This window comes from Nycticebus coucang, chromosome X (genome assembly GCF_027406575.1).
Source record: "Nycticebus coucang isolate mNycCou1 chromosome X, mNycCou1.pri, whole genome shotgun sequence".
Classification (NCBI taxonomy): domain Eukaryota; kingdom Metazoa; phylum Chordata; class Mammalia; order Primates; family Lorisidae; genus Nycticebus; species Nycticebus coucang.
In genome coordinates, this window is record NC_069804.1 from 131,667,934 (window position 1) to 131,686,064 (window position 18,131).

The 18,131-nt window shown below is 41.4% G+C and overlaps 1 protein-coding gene across 2 annotated transcripts in view; it reads left to right on the forward strand.

Moving 5' to 3' along the window:
• The first annotated feature begins 209 nt into the window (after positions 1-209).
• GUCY2F (guanylate cyclase 2F, retinal) overlaps positions 210-18,131 on the forward strand; it is a 125,524-nt gene continuing 107,602 nt past the window's right edge. Inside the window, exons 1-3 of one of the 2 annotated variants that reach the window (XM_053579844.1) lie at positions 351-430; positions 2,977-3,057; positions 6,504-7,318. In XM_053579844.1, the coding sequence (XP_053435819.1) occupies positions 6,589-7,318 (730 nt within the window). In that variant the 5' untranslated portion in view covers positions 351-430; positions 2,977-3,057; positions 6,504-6,588. Of the gene's footprint in view, positions 431-2,976; positions 3,058-6,503; positions 7,319-18,131 lie in introns of both variants that reach the window. The other variant, XM_053579845.1, reaches the window with a different exon arrangement.

Here is an 18,131-nt window from a genome sequence, read left to right on the forward strand (position 1 = left end):
GAAGGGGGAAAAGGAAGAACACAGAGGCAAAATCCAAAGGTATGTGAGTCTGACTTTGAAAGGTAGAAGAAGGAAATAGTCTGTGAAAGACGCATTTATCTAGAGGATTCTAATTGTTTGTTAATCTCTGGGTCATTGCATTTAGGTCAGCACTAACTCTGCTACAGGTGGGATCAATTTAAAGGATTAGAAGTGTCATTTTAAATCCTAATCCAGGTCTTGGTCTGGGGATGCTGAAGAGTGATTGAAAAAAGGTTTACTATTGTTGTCAATTATTTACTTCATTAATGGAATTTACCAACAGATTGGAGTCCTTGGCAGGATTATGAACGCATAGAGGATGGATGGAGATGGACACACTGGGGTAGCTATGCCAGAAATTTGCACGAGCAAGCTGGAAACTGAAGACATTTGAGCAGTGAATTACATGGTGAGTGGTTGACAGCTCTTGTTTATAAAAAAGATTGTAATGGGGGGAAAAAAACACAGCCCACTTGCAAGCTCAGATTCTAACTGAGATACATTAGTTTTAACGCAGTATTTAGTCAAAAAATTAAATAAAGGAATGAAAGACAGAAAGAAGGAAAGGAGGGGAAAGAGAGACTTCAAGACCCCTTAAGTCAAGATTTGGGCTCAAAGGCTCTCATCTAAGCTTGCATTTAATTTCTGTCATGATTCCTTTTTATTTCTTTATATCGTTGTCTTATACAAGCTTAACTTGATTCAGGCTGTAACTGCAAAGCTCAATCAATCATTTACTGAAGTCCTCAACTGGAGAAGCTAGGATGATGAACCATTTCCCTCAGGGCTATTCATCATAGTCTTTCTTTGACATGTTTAAAGAGCAGTTGTTTTCCTTGTGAAACCAGGCTTCTCACCAGATTGTGCAAGCTATCTGAAATGAAATGATGCATCCTTGTACTCTTGCCACTTTCCATAGAAGCCTGATGGCACGCAGGTGTTAGGACCTGAGTTACCTAGGCAACGACTCCAGAACAACTGTAGGTCAGTAATATTCAAAATGTCATACCTTCAAACTTCATTTTAGTTATGCCCATTATTTCCCGTTAACCTCAGGGAAGCCTTCCGCTGCCTTGTTTTGAAGACAATAGACAATGTCTTTTATACAAGAGGTTTATAATTTTTTCTTTAAACCCAAATCAGCAGGTGAAGGCTTAGGGTATCCTCCCTTCCTCCCTCCCACCTTCTTTCCTACTTTCTTTTTTCTCCTTGTCTTCCTTTCTTTTTTAAGTAAGAATAAGTTTCTTCCTGTAAAATCTTGAGTTGGAGGATTAAGACTAAATCCTAAAGCAACATAGAACTTTCTGGCATAAACTCATCACCCCCATTAGAAAACAAATACCATTGATTGGGAAGGAGTAGGGAAAAGTGTTAAATATTATTATTCATTTACATATTAGTGCAAATTATTTAAAATACTTCTTTCTCTAGAGTTGGTTTTTCGTTTTTATCTTTTTTGCAGTTTTTTTGGCCAGGGCCAGGTTTGAACCCACCACCTCCAGTATATGGAGCCAGTGCCTTACTCCTTTGAGCCATAGGCACAACTCTCACTAGAGTTGTTTTTCTCTCCATTAATGGAGAGGGCAGAGAGAGCTGGGCTAGAAAGTTGAACACAGATCTTACCTATTGGATAATTTCGCCAAAGATGGGTTCTGACTAAGGGCTAAAATAGATCCTTTTTAAGAACATAGTGATATAGAGCATTTTATTTGTGTTCCATGTCTCCACTATTCATTCAACAAATATTTGTCAAGCATCTACTATGTGTCAGGCACTGTGCAGGGCACTGTAAACACAATGGGGGAGCAAAAGCAAACAGGGAGCTTACAAACTTGGCCTTACATAAGAGCCACGCTGGTGGACATCATTTCTCTGTCTCTCCTGTGGTACATGATTGCCTTTCTTGGTGAGATTTCTTGACCAGGCCTCTGTACTCTCCCTTTTTTTTTTTTTTTGGTAGTTCCAGTCCTACACAGACAAGGTTCTCAATATGTGTTCGTTCATAGTTATGGTACCATAATGGTTTTAGGATCCCAGGTTTTCAGTGTAGCATTAACTCCCGCATTGCAGGAGAGAAGGGTCTTCCTACTGTAGGTGCTTGACAGAGAATTTTAGGCCAAAATTAAAAATGCGCAGGAATTGGAGCTGCTACCTTGAGGTGCGTGCCAGCCACTTGAAGGAATCCAACTCCAGCAAGAAGTTAATTAGAACAGCAGCAGCTATAGAATGTGGAGTGAACTCAGAAAGCAGCTTTACAGTGCAGAGCTTTAGAAAGCTAAGTGCCCAGATGAAGTATAGATTCCCAGGCTTGATGTACATCAGAGAAGAAAGACACTTGCAGATCCTCTCATCCTGCTGAGGGAGAAAAAAGAGAGACCTAGATAGGAGAACAATTTGTCCAAGGTCACGTTGGGAGTCAGTGGCAGAACTGGGTCCAGGTCCCTGGCCTTCTAATTCCCAACATAGTCCTTTCTCCAAACAACAAAGAATACCCAGTATTTACTGAAAGACAACTGAGTGCTTCACATTCTAATTTACTTAATCCTTTATCTCAAAACTATTAAATTAAATTTACCCCCATTTGCACACTAGCAAGTTGAGAATTTGAGCTAATATGTGTACCCCTGAGACTTCCATTCTGGAAGATTAGGATTAGCTTTATATAGAATACAATGTGACTGGTGTGTCCCACCCCAGATGTGCAACACTGTGCCCCAAGTGAGGGGTAAGTGGGCAGTGCCAGGGCACGGTTTAAACACGAGTGGTAAATTCCTTCTGGTTGGATAGTGAATTTCTGGCCACTCCTCCCAATTTACTTTTCCCCCTCCCACTTTATCTAACTTATTCTTTCGCTGGGGACTTAGAATTTCCTTAAACCATGAAAGAATCATTCAGACTCAATTTGAGTGGCATACAAGTTATATTAATTGTGGTCTTTTTGACTTCATACATTAGGAACCATCTGCAGGCCATCTAGTATAGTGCTCAATCAACTGATATGCAAAGCCTCGGTCTGCCACGGTTTGCCACCCACAGGTAAGTTACTCACCCTTTCTGGACCTCAGTTTCATCATCTGTAAATAATGGTGATAACTGGCAGTGCCTGTGGCTCAAAGGAGTAGGGTGCCAGCCCCATGTGCCAGAAGCGTGAGTTCAAACCCAGCCCCAGCCCAAAACTGCAAAAACGAACAAACAAACAACAACAACAACAACAACAACAAAAAACGGTGATAATTTCTACCTCAAAGGACTATGAGGAGGTTCTTTTTTGAGTGTTTAAAATAAGGTAAAACATGCAAAGAGTTCAATCTAGGTTAGGGTTTGATACACAAAATGAAATCATAGATTCATTGGCCTTTTTATTCTGAGTGCCAATTTCTGGATTAAACATCTAGCTTCTGGGAAAGAACCCATCAAACTGGTTTGTTTGTGGGAGAAGAGGCTGGTGGTTGGCTTCCCTGCCCTATTGCCATGAATAAGGCTCTGTTCCCCATATAGAGCTGTTGACACTGTTGCTCACTCCTAGTGGCTGAAAGATTGAGGTCCTAGAAGGACAGGGATATCATACAGTTCAATATCTTTGTCACAATACAGACCAGAAATAAGGACCCCTGCCATAATACTTCAGAAAAGGGGTTTCTCCTAGAGTGCACTCGCTCTTGAATTTTTCATGAAAGAGCAAATATTGGAGCTGGGGGGAAGTGGGAAGAGAATCTTGTGACTCTTGACTAGAGCTCAGCTTGTGTTACTGAGTTGGGAGCTATTTGAAGGCTCTGTCCACAGGTCACACTTCATGTAGCCTATATCTTACTCTCATGTCTTTAATGCGGTCAGTGCACAAAATAGATCTATTTTGGGAGAGAGAGGCTGGACTAAATTATCTTTAAGGGTCTAGGAATAATTTGAGATTCTTATGCATATAATCAGCCCTGAGCTATTTTTTCATTAACCCTAAAGTAAAGTTAGAAATCCCCCCTCCTATACCCTACACAGCCCTCAGTTCCTGGCTCATGTTGCTTTGTGTGATGTTCTCCCCCCAAGTCTTCCTTGACTGTTAGTTAAACCAGCTTTCACCTGTGTACAAATGTTGGTGTATACTATTTAAGATGCACTAATTAGGTGTGTTTCAGATTGGTCTCTTGAGGAGTCAGGATTTCTCATAAAATTGGAGAAGGGCAGGCATAGTGGCTCATGCCTGTAATCCTAGCACTCTTGGAGGCCAAGATGGGTGGATTGAGTTTGAGACCAGTTTGAGCAAGAGTGAGATCTCATCTCTAAAAAATAGCCAGGCATTGTGGTGGGTGCCTAAAGTCCCAGCTAGCTACTTGGGAGACAGAGGCAGGAAGATTGCCTGAGCCCCCAGGTTGCTGTGAGTTATAGCGCCACAGCACTCTTCCAAGGGTGACAAAATGAGACTCTGTCTCAAAAAAAAAAAAAAAAAATTGGAGTGAGAATCAAAGATACTAACCAAAAGGGCTGATACAGATAGAACTGTTGTTGGCAGTACACATGAGTTGGGCCTGACCAGTGCTCACCAGTGCTGATTATCAGCTCTGCAGAAAGCCATGCCATTATTTTGACTTTTGAGTAGAATAATGATATAATAAGGGTTTCCCTTATAAACATCTCTCTCAAGCAGCTAATTCTTCTCGTTATGTCCAGAGAGGTTATTCCTGAACATAGGGCAACTTTAATGTGTTATTTATTCATTTCACAAATGAATGGACACTTGGCTAGGCATTAGGGCTATAAAAAGGACTTCTGGGAGCTTCCAGTCCAATGGGCTCTATTTTCCATAGAGAGTTGTCCTCCTTGTTGACCACTCCTTGTGCATGAAAGCATGAGATCCTATAACTACACAAATAACAAGCAGTTCCCTATCTTTGTCACAATACAGACTGGAAATAGAGAAGAATCAGGGCATAAGTATGGGGACACAGAAGGAAAAACAATGAGCTCAACCTGAGGGTATTAACTAAGGCTGCACAGAGTAGAGGACACTTTAATAGGGTCTTGAAGGTGGAGTTCTTCAGAAGAACCCAGAAATGGAGCATGGGAAGAGAAAGGAGGATATTCCAGACAAAAGGTATGAGATCTTCCAAATCCTAGGCTTGACAGATGATGTGACAGAACTAAAAAAATGCATTATAGCACACAGTGGGAGATGAGGTTGCAGACCAAGGCAAGGACCAGACCAAGAGAACAAGAAAGACTTTTCAGATATCATCTTAAAAGGGTTCTCTACACTTGCTCACTGTACTTCATTAATTCCCAGTCATTTTTTATTCCACGGGGTCCCTTGACCCTCAGCTTTACTCTCTGAGTCCAAATCTAATGCACATCTTTCTATCTTTAGCTTACTTGACTCCTCAGCAGAGTTTGACACCAATAAGCCCTTTCCATGATCAAGCTTCCCTATTCCCTGGATTGTAAGAAACCATTATCTCCTGGATTTTGCTGTTTTCTGGATCTCCCTTCTGACCTTTAAATGTTGCAGGCTCTCAAGGTTTTGTCCTTCATCTTTTTTCACTGCACAACTCTCCAATATATAAATACATTTACAGAAGAACCCCTATAAGTTGACCACTCAAGGGACTGTAACAAACTGGTCAACATACAGAAGCGGTCAACATAAGGAACTAGGCCTACTGGACTGATACAGACATGTGGTACATGTCCAGTCTGTAAAAATTAGTTTAACTTAAGGAGGTGGTCAGTCTAGGAAGGTGATCAACTATGGATGTTCTACTGTATTTATCTCCGGGTCTTTCTGCATGCTGTTCCCTTTGCTGCTTGGAAGGCTCTTAGTTCTAGCCTCCTATGCAATCCCATTCGCTGTGTTAATTTTTTCAATACTCAACCCAGAGACACCTCCATCTTCCTCATCTTCTCCCATGAAATTTGGATTTAGGTGATCCTCTCTATCTTATTCTGTCTGGGCTACCTCAAATCTTAACCCTTTTTACTCTGCAATACCATTATATGTTTACACCTGTTTCTCTCCAAGAGGGCCATATGGGGGAGAAAAAAATGGACATATTTAAAACTATAACAACTATATTACATGACTAATATGATACCAATGACATGCCAGGTCCTGTTATAAGCACTTGCTATATGTTAACTCCTGCAATTTTCACAATATTGTAAAAGGAGCAGCTATTATGAAGTTGAATTAATAGGACCTGGTGATGATTGAATGTTAGGGCAGAGAAGAAGGGGTCTCAGTGATTCCCAGGTTTCTGACTGAAGTAAGTAGGTAAACAGTGGCTAGAGGTGCCATTTACTGAGATAAGGAGTACAGAAAGAGGAGGAGTTTTGTTAGGGTTGTGGAAGGAACTTTCAGTTTGGGGACTGCCATTCCTTTGTCATTCTTTCATAACTGATCTAATCTAGAAGCTTCAGAAATAATGTAGGTAACAAACATACAGAATGCCTACCTGATAAATGAAAAGGTAACAAACCTTTCCTCTGATTGACAGGCATTTGGAAATAGCACTGGCCATCTCGGGAAAGCGGAATAACCCTTGGGTCTCTCATCGTTAGCTTGCTGGAAGCAGGAGGGCTATGTTCCTGGGATCCTGGCCTTTTTCTCACCGTATGCTCTTATCCGCGGCTTCCAGCAGACTGTCTGGACACCATGGCTTTGCATCCTCCAAGCTCCTGTGGTGCGTGTGCCTCCTGGCCTTCACATCCCTCCTGCAGCAGGTGTGGACACTCCCCTACAAGATAGGGGTGGTGGGCCCTTGGGTTTGTGATCCCTTGTTCTCAAAGGCCCTACCTGATGTCGCTGCTCGATTAGCCATCGAGAGAATTAACCGGGATCCATCATTTGACCTGGGTTATTCTTTTGAATATGTGATTCTCAACGAAGACTGCCAGACTTCGAAGGCCCTCTCCAATTTCATTTCCTACCACCAGATGGCCTCAGGATTTATTGGACCTGCCAACCCCGGCTACTGTGAGGCAGCCTCGCTCCTGGGAAACAGCTGGGACAAAGGGATTTTCTCTTGGGCTTGTGTGAATGATGAATTAGACAGTAAAAATAGCTACCCGACCTTTTCTCGGACACTCCCTTCTCCTATCCGGGTGCTTGTAACTGTCATGAAATATTTCCAGTGGGCTCATGCTGGAGTCATTTCTTCAGATGAAGACATTTGGGTGCACACAGCCAATCGAGTCGCAAGTGCTCTTCGGAGCCACGGCTTACCGGTAGGGGTCGTCCTGAGCACAGGACAAGACAGCCACAGCCTGCAGAAAGCTCTCCAGCGGATTCGCCAGGCGGACAGGATTCGCAGTGAGTGCTATCTCCCGGCTGAGGTTTATAGGTGGCTTCAGTGAAAGATGTTAAAATCTCCAAAAGGTTTCCTACCCTCACACCCTCGGACAGCATCTTCCCAAATCTTTATGCGTTTGCCCCTTTTCGCTCACACTCAGGCCCCAGGGCTATCCTGCTCCTTGTAGAGCCTATTTCCTGGACTGAATAAAGGCACCTAGAACTCCGCCATGCCCTGGGATGTCAGCGCCTGCTTTCAGTACTTGGGTGTGGAAGGATAGCATCACACACCCTCTCTACCCTTAGGATCCCAGTCATTTCAGACCCGCCCAAGTGAGGTGTGTGTCTTATGGTTTCATTTTTGTTCGTTCTCCTCACTGAGAAGAGGTTTGCCCTTGACTCCCTTCTGGGTGCTTTTCCTTCACAGGGGCCCAGTGCCCTTGTGGGGCACTTTGAACTCGTCTTCTCCAAACTCCAACGTGACTACCCTTCCCTTCCTCACAAAGCAGGGCTTTAATTCTTTTTCCTGCAGCACATGGCTAGTTGATGTAGAAGGCACCTACCTGATAAATGAAAACATCTTAAAATGAGATGACTGCCTAAATTTTAACATGTTTCCCTTTCCAAAGGGAAGCTTTATGTTTGAAGATGATCCTTACAAAGACTATGAATGCAAAGGACTCCACTCACCGAAACTAACATCCCCAAGGCCAGTGGGGTGGATCTGGGGGGAAAAGGGGACCTTTCCTTTTCCTCTTGAACGGGGTCTTTTGTTTACACTTAAAGCAAGTCCTTGTGTCACCTGGTTTTTATTTTTTTTCTATTATGATTTTTAAATCTCCACTTTACCTTGCTCTGGAAGTGGCAGTGATTCGTGAGAACACTGCTCATTCTCCTGTTGCAGCCACTTCACCATTTAGGAGGGATGGCTCAGAAACTACTTGTCAAACCGATTACTTCTAGGATTAGTCCTGGTCCCGTTCATTTCCTTAACATAACAATGGGCTTGTTAAAGAAGAGTTCAGCTTAGACTTGGCCTGTAACCAGAAGCCCATTTTAAGTTTCAAGTGTCTCTGATATTGGACCTTAATTATGATCATTATGGAAGGATGAGGGCAAGAGTAGTTTTTAATTCCAAAACTGCTGTAGTCTGCTTCCAGCTCCAGTCTACAAGGTCCTATAATGTTAAGCAATCACTGTAGCTCTGATTACTTCATAATAGAGCTTGGTACTTTCAAAGTAGAGGACAGAATTATTTTTAAAGATATAAAACCACTTCCATGGAGGAACCATGCCAGAAACAGGCTAATATATTTAGTATCATAACTTTATAATATGTTACAAATCTTCACGAAGCCCAGTGTCTCCTGCAAGTTTACATTCCACGAATGTTTCACATCCCACCCATTCTAAATAGTATACTTTGAAATGACATTTTGGCTTCTACCATGAAATGTTAAATAAATCCAGGTCGTGAAAGCTCTTTGGGTTGTCAGGCTGAGAAGAATTAGAATTGAGTGCTCACCGTTCACAACCCCTTTGGGACAGGAAGGCAGAAAATGTACATATTATTGCTATTAGAGATTCATTCCTTTAGGTGACAGGTTCTTTCTCTGTCTGACCTAGAACTACCTAGATATCTTTTCAAGATGACTCGTGCCAGAGTGCCACCTCCAGAGATTCTGATCGAATTGGTCTGTGGTAGGGCCTCAGCAAAGATATTTTATTTATTTATTATTGAGAAAGAGTCTCACTATTGCCCTTGGTGGAGTGCCATGGCGTCATCATAGTTCATAGTAACCTCGAACTCTTGGGCTCAAGCAAGCCTCTTGCCTCAGTTTTTAAAATCTTTTTTTAGTAGAGATGGGGTCTTGCTCTTGCGGAATCTGGTCTGGAACTCCTGAGTTCAAGCAATCCACCAGCCTTGGCTTCCTAGGTGCTTGTAAAATGCATCCAGAATCAAGAACCATTGCTTTAATAGAATACATAACAAAGCAAGTAAATGGTCCTCATTTTAAGTTGCCAGTCATTTTTGTCTTAAGAACCCTTGTTTAGCCAGATTATTTTTATTATAACAGTATGAATCTGCCCACTAAGAGAATGAAAATTTTGAGAATAGGAGGAGGAAAAAAAAAAACCTAGAAAGGTTTATCATGGAGCAAAGGAAGCCCCCGAGTAGCGAGGACAGCAACAGGAAGTGGAAGAGGGACTCAGAGAGATAAAAGGGAGTGAAGACAAAGCTCTGAACAAACTCCAAGATTTTCCCTCTGGTTTCTGATGAAACCAACATAGGCAGATTCAGATGAGGCATGCTGGGGACCGCTGTGACTTGAGTCAGAATGTGGGTGGGGGTAGGACTGGGAAACTGAGTTGTCTGTTGGGCTGTGGCCCTGAGTACAGGCCTCAGGCAGCTCAATGTGTAGTGTTCCAAGAGTGTGTGGTACCCATACTTGGTACAGCCATGTGTTGGTATCTGAGAGCATGCAAACTAGCGGGTGATGTGTGGCAGTAGGAGTTGCAGACAGGGAGTGTGTGTTAAAGTATGCTAGACCTTGTTCTTGTTGTCCACTTGATCACCTGTTGAAAACAGTGCCCCAGCCAGTGGGGGCATGAGAAGCAGATCCAGAGAATGAACAAAAATAGATTATCAGGGCTCTAGCCAAGTGGGTCTAGGGTTCAGGGCACATCTCAGGCTCCATAAGAAAATGGGTTACCTGGGTAAGAAACAGAGCCAGAAGCCAGAGAGTGTGGATTAAGCCAACATAGCAGTAAGGAAGGCTGTGACACATCAGGCACAGCACATACCAGATCAAATCTCTAGCTAATTTTCCAGTTCCTCTCAACTGGTAACACTGAGGCTGCCACGTATTCCTAAGTGTTATCTGTCTTGACTCAGAGGAACTAAAGTGGCACTAATCTTTTGGTGTGATCTCAGCTGAGAAGGGCTGAGGAAGGCAGGACCTGACCTCTTCCCTGTTTTGCCTGCTATGAGACTACTTTTTAACATCGTAGATCCCCAAGCAAATCTCTGGAGAAGGCCCCCTTGTGAAGCGCAAAATACAGTGGAAAGAGATCCCTTTCTTTGGAGGGGCCTGGCAATATTTGAAATAGAAACAGTTGGAAGGTTGGGTTTGCCTGATCCGATAACAGTGATGGCACTGCCATGTCGCAGTGAGAGTGGAGGTAGTAGTGATGGCGGTGGGGACCGAAGGGAGAGGACTCAAGCAGCATATTACTTACTGGCTGGTATACCACTTTTGTTTCTTATGGACTCATGTTTCTAATTAGGAAATACCACTGGCACCTTATCGGAATTAGAGGAAGTGTCAGAAACATGTTTAAGTTGTACTTACACAACACCAAGGCAATGACATAATAGTAAAGGAGATGATAACAATAATGACAGCTGCGTGATCTCGGCAGGGGAAACAATGGAGGTGTTATTAGATCCTACCATAGAGACAATAAAAGCAACCCTAATATGACTTCACATGTAAACAGCTCTCTACAGTTTATAAGGCATTTGCACATAGATCATCTCATTTAATCCTCAGGATCATCCAGGAACTGGGTGTTTTCCTTTAAAGTTTTATAACACATGTGAGTCTCATAGTAACAGGTAGGTGTAGGCATTCTTAACTTCAAGGAATGCGATAAATAAAGTCCCAGAGGTGGTGGATTCGGCCTCTCCCATATTCTCTACTCATTTCCCTGAAGCTTTGGGAGTAATTACCAATTATGTTTATTTCTGACAAAGTCAAATAGGAAACATATTAATCAGAGACAAAGGCCTCAACTTATAGTCAGGACTGCTGTGTGTGGTTATGAGGGTTGTGCCCTGCACGAGAGAACATAGCTGATTGGGCCTGAGGACCCAAATCTAGTCCCTCTCTGCTCCTGAAACCATGAGCCCTGTTGAATGTTTTTGTTCAGTGGCACAAAGAGAATCCACTTAACAAACAGAGCATCTTGGGATTGCCTTCACCCAGAAGGGATTTTTTTTTTCTAATTCCTACAAAAGATAGCAGGAGGTCCTGCCTACAGATCTTTAGATAATTTTTCAAATGGCTATTCCAAGGCCTCTTGTTTTCTCCTCATCTTTTTGCCCATAAGTTCTATGCTAAGCTGATTGTGATATCCTTTTGATTTGAGCTTATAATGATGTTAGACCATTTGGAACTTCCTTTAAATCCTTCCAAATTGGGAACACTTCATTACAATGTGATCATAACTAAATATGACAAACATATTGGCCTTCTCTTGTTCTTCCAAAATTAGGTATTTGATGGCTATGGTATTACTGGGGACAGGATAGATTCATACCATCTATCAAAGATCCTTAAACATTCTGGTACAAATACCTTTGTTATAATGTGATTTTTGGTCTTCTGGGTATATACCTAGTAGAGGAATTATAGGATTGAAAGGCAGATCTATTTTTAGACCTCTAAGTGTTCTCCAAACATCTTTCCAAAAGGAATGTATTAATTTGCATTCCCACCAGCAGTGTAGAAGCGTTCCCTTTTCTCCACATCCACGCCAACATCTCTGGTCTTGGGATTTTGTGATATGGGCTAATCTTACTGGGAGCTGATACTTCTTAGTAAAGTATCTCAAGAATGGAAGAAAAAGTATCCAATGTACTCAGCCCTACTATGAAACTAATTTATGGCTTTCACATGAAAGCTATGACCCAGTTATAACCTAAGAATGGGGGAAGGGGGAAGGGCAGGAAGGGGGGAAGTGGGTGGACGGAGGGTGATTGGTGGGATTACACCTGCAGTGCATCTTACAAGGGTATATGTGAAACTTAGTAAATGTAGAATGTAAATGTATTAACACAATAACTAAGAAAATGCCAGGAAGGCTATGTTAACCAGTGTGATGAAAATGTGTCAAATGGTCTATAAAACCAGTGCATGGTGCCCCATAATCGCATTAATGTACACAGCTATGATTTAATAATAAAAAATAGGAAAAAAAGATCCTTAAGAGAAAATAATAATAACAGCAATGATAATAGTTAATATTTATTGAGAGTTTAGTATATGCTAGCAATTTTCAAGGACTTTTCAAGAACCATTTCATTCAATTCTTGCGTCACCTCTGTAGAGTAAGGCTAATTACCTGCCTTATGGATAAGACTTCTGAGGCTAAGAGAGATTAAATAGCTTATTTGACGTAGCACAGCTAGTGAATGGGAAAGTCAAGATATGAGTGTCGACAATTAAGTTCACAAACTCATCCTAGAAAAAGTGCTACAAATCTCATTGCTGAATATCACTATGGTCTCCTTTGAAGTACTCCCCTGGGAAAGCTATGCATTAACACAAATGCCTAGTCCACCCTTCAAGGCAATTTTGGAACTCTTTTTCTGGAATGGCCATTGGAGCTGCCATTGTATGTGGGGTCTTACAGTCACCAGATGACCAAGGGGAGTACTTCCAAGGTGACTGTAGTGATATTCAGCAGTGAGGTATGCAGCACTTTCTCTAGGACAAGTTCATGAACTTAGTTGTCTGACCTCATATGCACTGAGGTTACCCTGAAGCAGAAGCTCTCAAATCAAAGTGTGTCATGGAATCCCCTGGAGAGCTTGTTAAAACACAGATTTTTGGGTCCCTCCTCGAGGGTTTCTGATTGTGGAAGGCTGAGGATAGGGTCCCAGAATTTGCATTTCTTTTTCTTTCTTTCTTTTTTTTTTTTAATTGTTGGGGATTCATTGAGGGTACAATAAGCCAGGTTACACTGATTGCAATTGTTAGGTAAAGTCCCTCTTGCAATCATGTCTTGCCCCCATACAATCCCATATATTAATGGGCAAGAGACATGAATAGAACCTTCTCTAAAGATGACAGACAAATGGCTAACAAACACATGAAAAAATGTTCATCATCTCTATAAATTAGAGAAATGCAAATCAAAACATCCCTGAGATATCATCTAACCCCAGTGAGAATGGTCCACATCACAAAATCTCAAAGCTGCAGATGCTGGCGTGGATGTGGAGAGAAGGAAACACTTTTACACTGCTGGTGGGACTGCAAACTAGTACAACCTTTCTGGAAGGAAGTATGGAGAAACCTCAAAGCACTCAAGCTGGATCTCCCATTTGATCCTGCAATCCCATTACTGGGCATCTACCCAGAATTTGCATTTCTAATAATTTCTTAGGTGATCCTGATGCTGCTGGTCCTAGGGCCACACTTTGAAAACCACTAGTCTAATGATAGACTTATGTTCTACTGCCTCCTGTCCATTTGAGATGTGCTCCCGAAGCATTATCACTTGAATCCTGTGTTCTGCATATAATGTGTAATTCATCCCTTCTGTTTTTCTTTCTTAACATCTGGGCCAACTGATGAAATTCTTTTAAGTGCCTCAGGGTACTAGGTGTCAGCCCTGTTTTCGTACAGTAGCAACAATGATCTTGATAAGGAACCTTAGTGCCGATAGGGAAATGTTCTAAGATTTGGTAGTGATAAATGTAAGTAAATATAAATGGTAAAAGGACAATTTGCTTTTATGCATGGGGCCACTATCAGTAATGATCAAATTATTGAAGACTCAATTCAGCATAAGAGGAAATCTCTAAACATCTAAGCCTCCTGCATTTAAGAGGTTTAAATTTGTCTGCTATCATGCTGACTTACTGGACTAGTTCAATACTGGAGGCAGTTAAGTAAGTGGTGGCTTCAGGACTTAAGGCTGAAAATGTGTAGGCTGTCCTCAGTTGATAGAGATAGCCACACATCCCCTAGTGTAGTGATCTGAAAGTTTACTTTGAAGGCCTGCACTGAATTACCCTTGGGGCCAAGGCACGAGAAAAATACAGATTTCAGAGCCTCCTACCCTATTCTTTCACAGCTATTTTCTAGACTGGTTAGGAGAAAACTGAAAGGAAGAGGGTAGGAATCTATTTTCTCTTCATATAATTTTCTCTTCATATAATATGGCCAGATGGGGGTGAGTCCTGGTGGAAATAGGAGACTTGGGATAAATCTAGTATCCCCTTTCTTCTCTGGCCTGCCCCTCCCCCAAAACAGTTACAATGAAATAGGTTAAAATGAATGTCCAGGGGCAGCAGATGTCACAAAATGAAGAGCAAGGCTAGTAGAATGGGGAGGTTCTGTGGATTAGAAGCAGTTCTTCTGTCTCAGGGAAACATCGGATAGAATATTTAGATAGAGGAAAAGGAATAGGAGTTGAGTGACTTGGGAACTGGTTTCTCTGAAGTTTCATGACATTTTCTCCTGCTGGTAGTGAGGGTGAAAGAGAAGGTCCTAGATGGTCTGCCATAGTCAGTGCCATAGTATAAAAGCTGCCAGATAGCTGGATGGGGCTCGGGTAGCTCACAGAAAGTGCCAATATCATATCCTAGTGAGATGTGATCTCAGGAGGGTGTATTTCTTGGTCCATGTTTTGACTAAAGAGTAGCTTGGCAGGATGGAAACCTACAAATTAGTATTATTCAGTGGTTACCTGTTAACCTGGGCCTCGTTAAGGATTTAAGATTTCTATATACTAATCCTTTCCTGACAACAACTTACAGGTCAAATCCCATTTTAATGAATGTAATTTTAAGATAATAAAGCTATTTAGTAAAATTATCTTGTAGAGCAGATGCATCTACAAATCCCTGTTCATGAAGCACTCAATCTATTAAATTAAGATGCTATTGTTTGAATTCAGTATTTATGATTTCTACTTTAATCATGTTCAATGGCAAGTTCTTGACATACAAAATATAGAGAAGCCTGTGATCATTCCCTCTCGAGGCTTCCATTTTTTCATCTATAAAATGATGATGTATTGGGCTAGTTGGTCTCAAAGGATGTTCTTAGTTATAAAAATGTGAACCTTTTGTTTTTTTTAATTGTTTTCTTTATTAATAGAGATAGGGCCTTGCTCTCTTGCCCAGACTGGTGTGAGTGGCACGATCATAGCTTACCACAGCTTTGAACTGCTGAGCTTGAGCAATCCTTCTGCCTTTACTTCCCAAGTACAGGGACTACAGGCATGTGCCACCACACTCAGCTAAGACCCTTTGTCCAAAATGTGATCAGTGTGGGCCAATGAAAGAAAATTTAAAAGGAGAGATTCAGGTTGAGGGTAAGGTCTTGAGCTTAGTTAATGCATTAAAGGCATTAAAAATAAAGATGGTAGTATTTACCTACCCAGAAAATATCAATTCCAATTGTCCCTCCATCCTAACAGTCCAAATATGCCCATGTCTCACCTCTCAAGGAACACATAAGAAATGCCCAAGTGTACAATCTCTCCTCCTGAAGAATCTATTAGTTTATAAACATTCATCTTAACAAATTTGTTGTGTGCACAATAGGTACAAGGACATACAGATAAATGAGACAGTCCCTGACCTCAAGAAGCTCTCAGTTTTATAGTAGAAGATGATATAAATAAATAAGGGCAAAAGATCTTGTAAGTGCTATGATGTAAGTCAGTTCAGGGTAAGGTGGGGGCTCCAGCTCAGTGTTACAAGTCAGTTTCCCTGGAAAAGAGTCTGTCGGATGGAGGAGCCCTGAGCACAGGAAGCTTATTGGATGAGTGAATGAGTGCTTTCCATAACACCATCTGTGAGGGACAGACAGCAGTAGGATTGGACAGAAAGAAGAACTGAATTATAGGACCGTCACAACAAAGGCCTTGGCTAGTCCCAAGGGGAGTTCTGGAGCTGATATGATTCTTTGGAATTGTCCAGAATTGAGATAGAATGTGTCATGCTACCTCCATGTTGAATAGTCATTAGGTACAGGCTCACCCAGAGAAAGAGGTACAGTGTGGTAATAATTGTTTAACAGTCAGGTTTTCAGGGAAAACAGATACAGATCTGATCTGTTGTGTTTGCTGATTTCCATAGTGTAATTATTCCCATCATGGCCAATTTCAAGCATGTTAACTGGCTGACAAAACCCTGAAACTTAACCGTGGGCTCTTGTGAACCAGCACCAGCCAGTCCCAGCACTCTGCTCAGGGGATGTAACATTGGGAGAAGTGGCTCTCCTCAGTGGAGGGAAATTCTCAGAGAGGTATCAGCTATTAGATGCTAACACCACCAGCAGCTAGTGAAATGAGTATGCATCTGAGTTGTGTACCATAATGACACTCACTACACGAAGTATATGTTAAAATGTTTGCTGTATTTCAATAAACACAAAACAGTTCTATTTACATTTCCCATGTAGTGCTTCCATTTAAGTAAATTAAATGAAATTGGATCTCTGTTGGGTAACCTACATCAAGTTTAAAATCTGCTTGTGTAGAAGAAAGACGCTCAGTAATACTGACCTACTTGGCAAGGGTAACTGTTGGACAAACTGGCCAACTAACTGAAACACCTGAATTAACTCATTTTTTTCCCTCAATGGATCCATGACTGGAATCGGTTTGACCAAATCAATTGTAATTTTAATGCTGCAGCCAAATGTGGAGAGTGAGATGCCTTTGGTTCGAGTTTCTCCTTCTAAATCCAACTTTTGTCAAAACTCTCCAGCATTCCATTTTCCCATTATATAATGTGTGATTCTGAGCAAGTGAGCTGGAATTCTTTTTGGGGCTTATGAACTAGCTCCAAGGATATCCCTAGAGAATTTTAAGGCAGATTTGAGCATCAGGTTAATTATTTTGAAAAAGCTATTGATTGTTTGAAAACTCAAGAATAACTCTGTGTATGTGTGTTGTTTAAATCAACTTCAGAACTTATTAGATGCACCTTAAAAAAATGAAGCAGTTCAGTTCTAGCTCAAAGGGGAAACTTTCTAGGGGTATTTAGCAAGCTTGAAGGTTTTTTGAAAATAGATGATGTAATATGTAAATAGCAAAGACCAGTCATTGAACAAGGTTAAGCACACTTAGTTCCTGAGATTAAAGGTGCCATGTAAGCATGTATAATTAATATTTACCAAAGGCAACAGGACCTTTGCCTTTCTTCAAGGAGCTCAGAATACTTGCCAGGCATTATCTAATTAAACTACTCAACGTACCTGTGAAATGCAGCATTGGAATCTCCTAAAGATGTGGGCGCTGAAGCACAAGTGAGCTTAAACTAAACTCATTTAGTATGCCAAGGGCGAAATTGGATATAAGACTTTCAGTCTCATGATCTAGCTGCCATTCTTCAACCGTGGCCCCCTCTAATCCACTCTATTCTAGCATAGCCTTGCCAATCAGCACAGATTCATGAGGCTAGGAAGAATTAAATTGACTGAAAATTAATTCCAATCACAGGGAAGTTAGACTTTGAAAAAAGTTGACTATATCACCCCTAATATTACAGGTCGAGCATCCCTAATCTGAAAATCTGAAATACTCCAAAAATTGAAACATTTTCAGCATCAACATGACGCTCACAGGAAATGCTCATTGAAGCAGTTCAAATTTCAGATTTTTGGATTAGGGCTACTCAACGAGGAAGTATAATGCAAATATTCTGAAATCTGAAACGTATCTGGTCCCAAGCATTTTGGATAAGAGATACTCAACCTATACGTGCATTTATAGATGAGTGTGAATTAGTACCATTCGTTGTCTATAATGGCCTCGTAAGGGTGAGAGCAGTTGGTGAAAATCTATTGGAGTGCATGTTTGTAGAAATGGAGAATATAAAGAAATAGTGGCTTTAGTAATTTCTCCCACTCTCTCCTAGCTTTCTAATTCTTAGGTATGATAGTAGCTACTACTTGTTGAGTGCTATATACTAAGCCCCATGAAATGAATGGTTAACTTCAATTCTCACTATCACCCCGTGAAGTACGTAGTGTTACCTCTCTATTATGGATGAGGCAGAGAGAGGTTAAGTAACTTACTCAAGGAT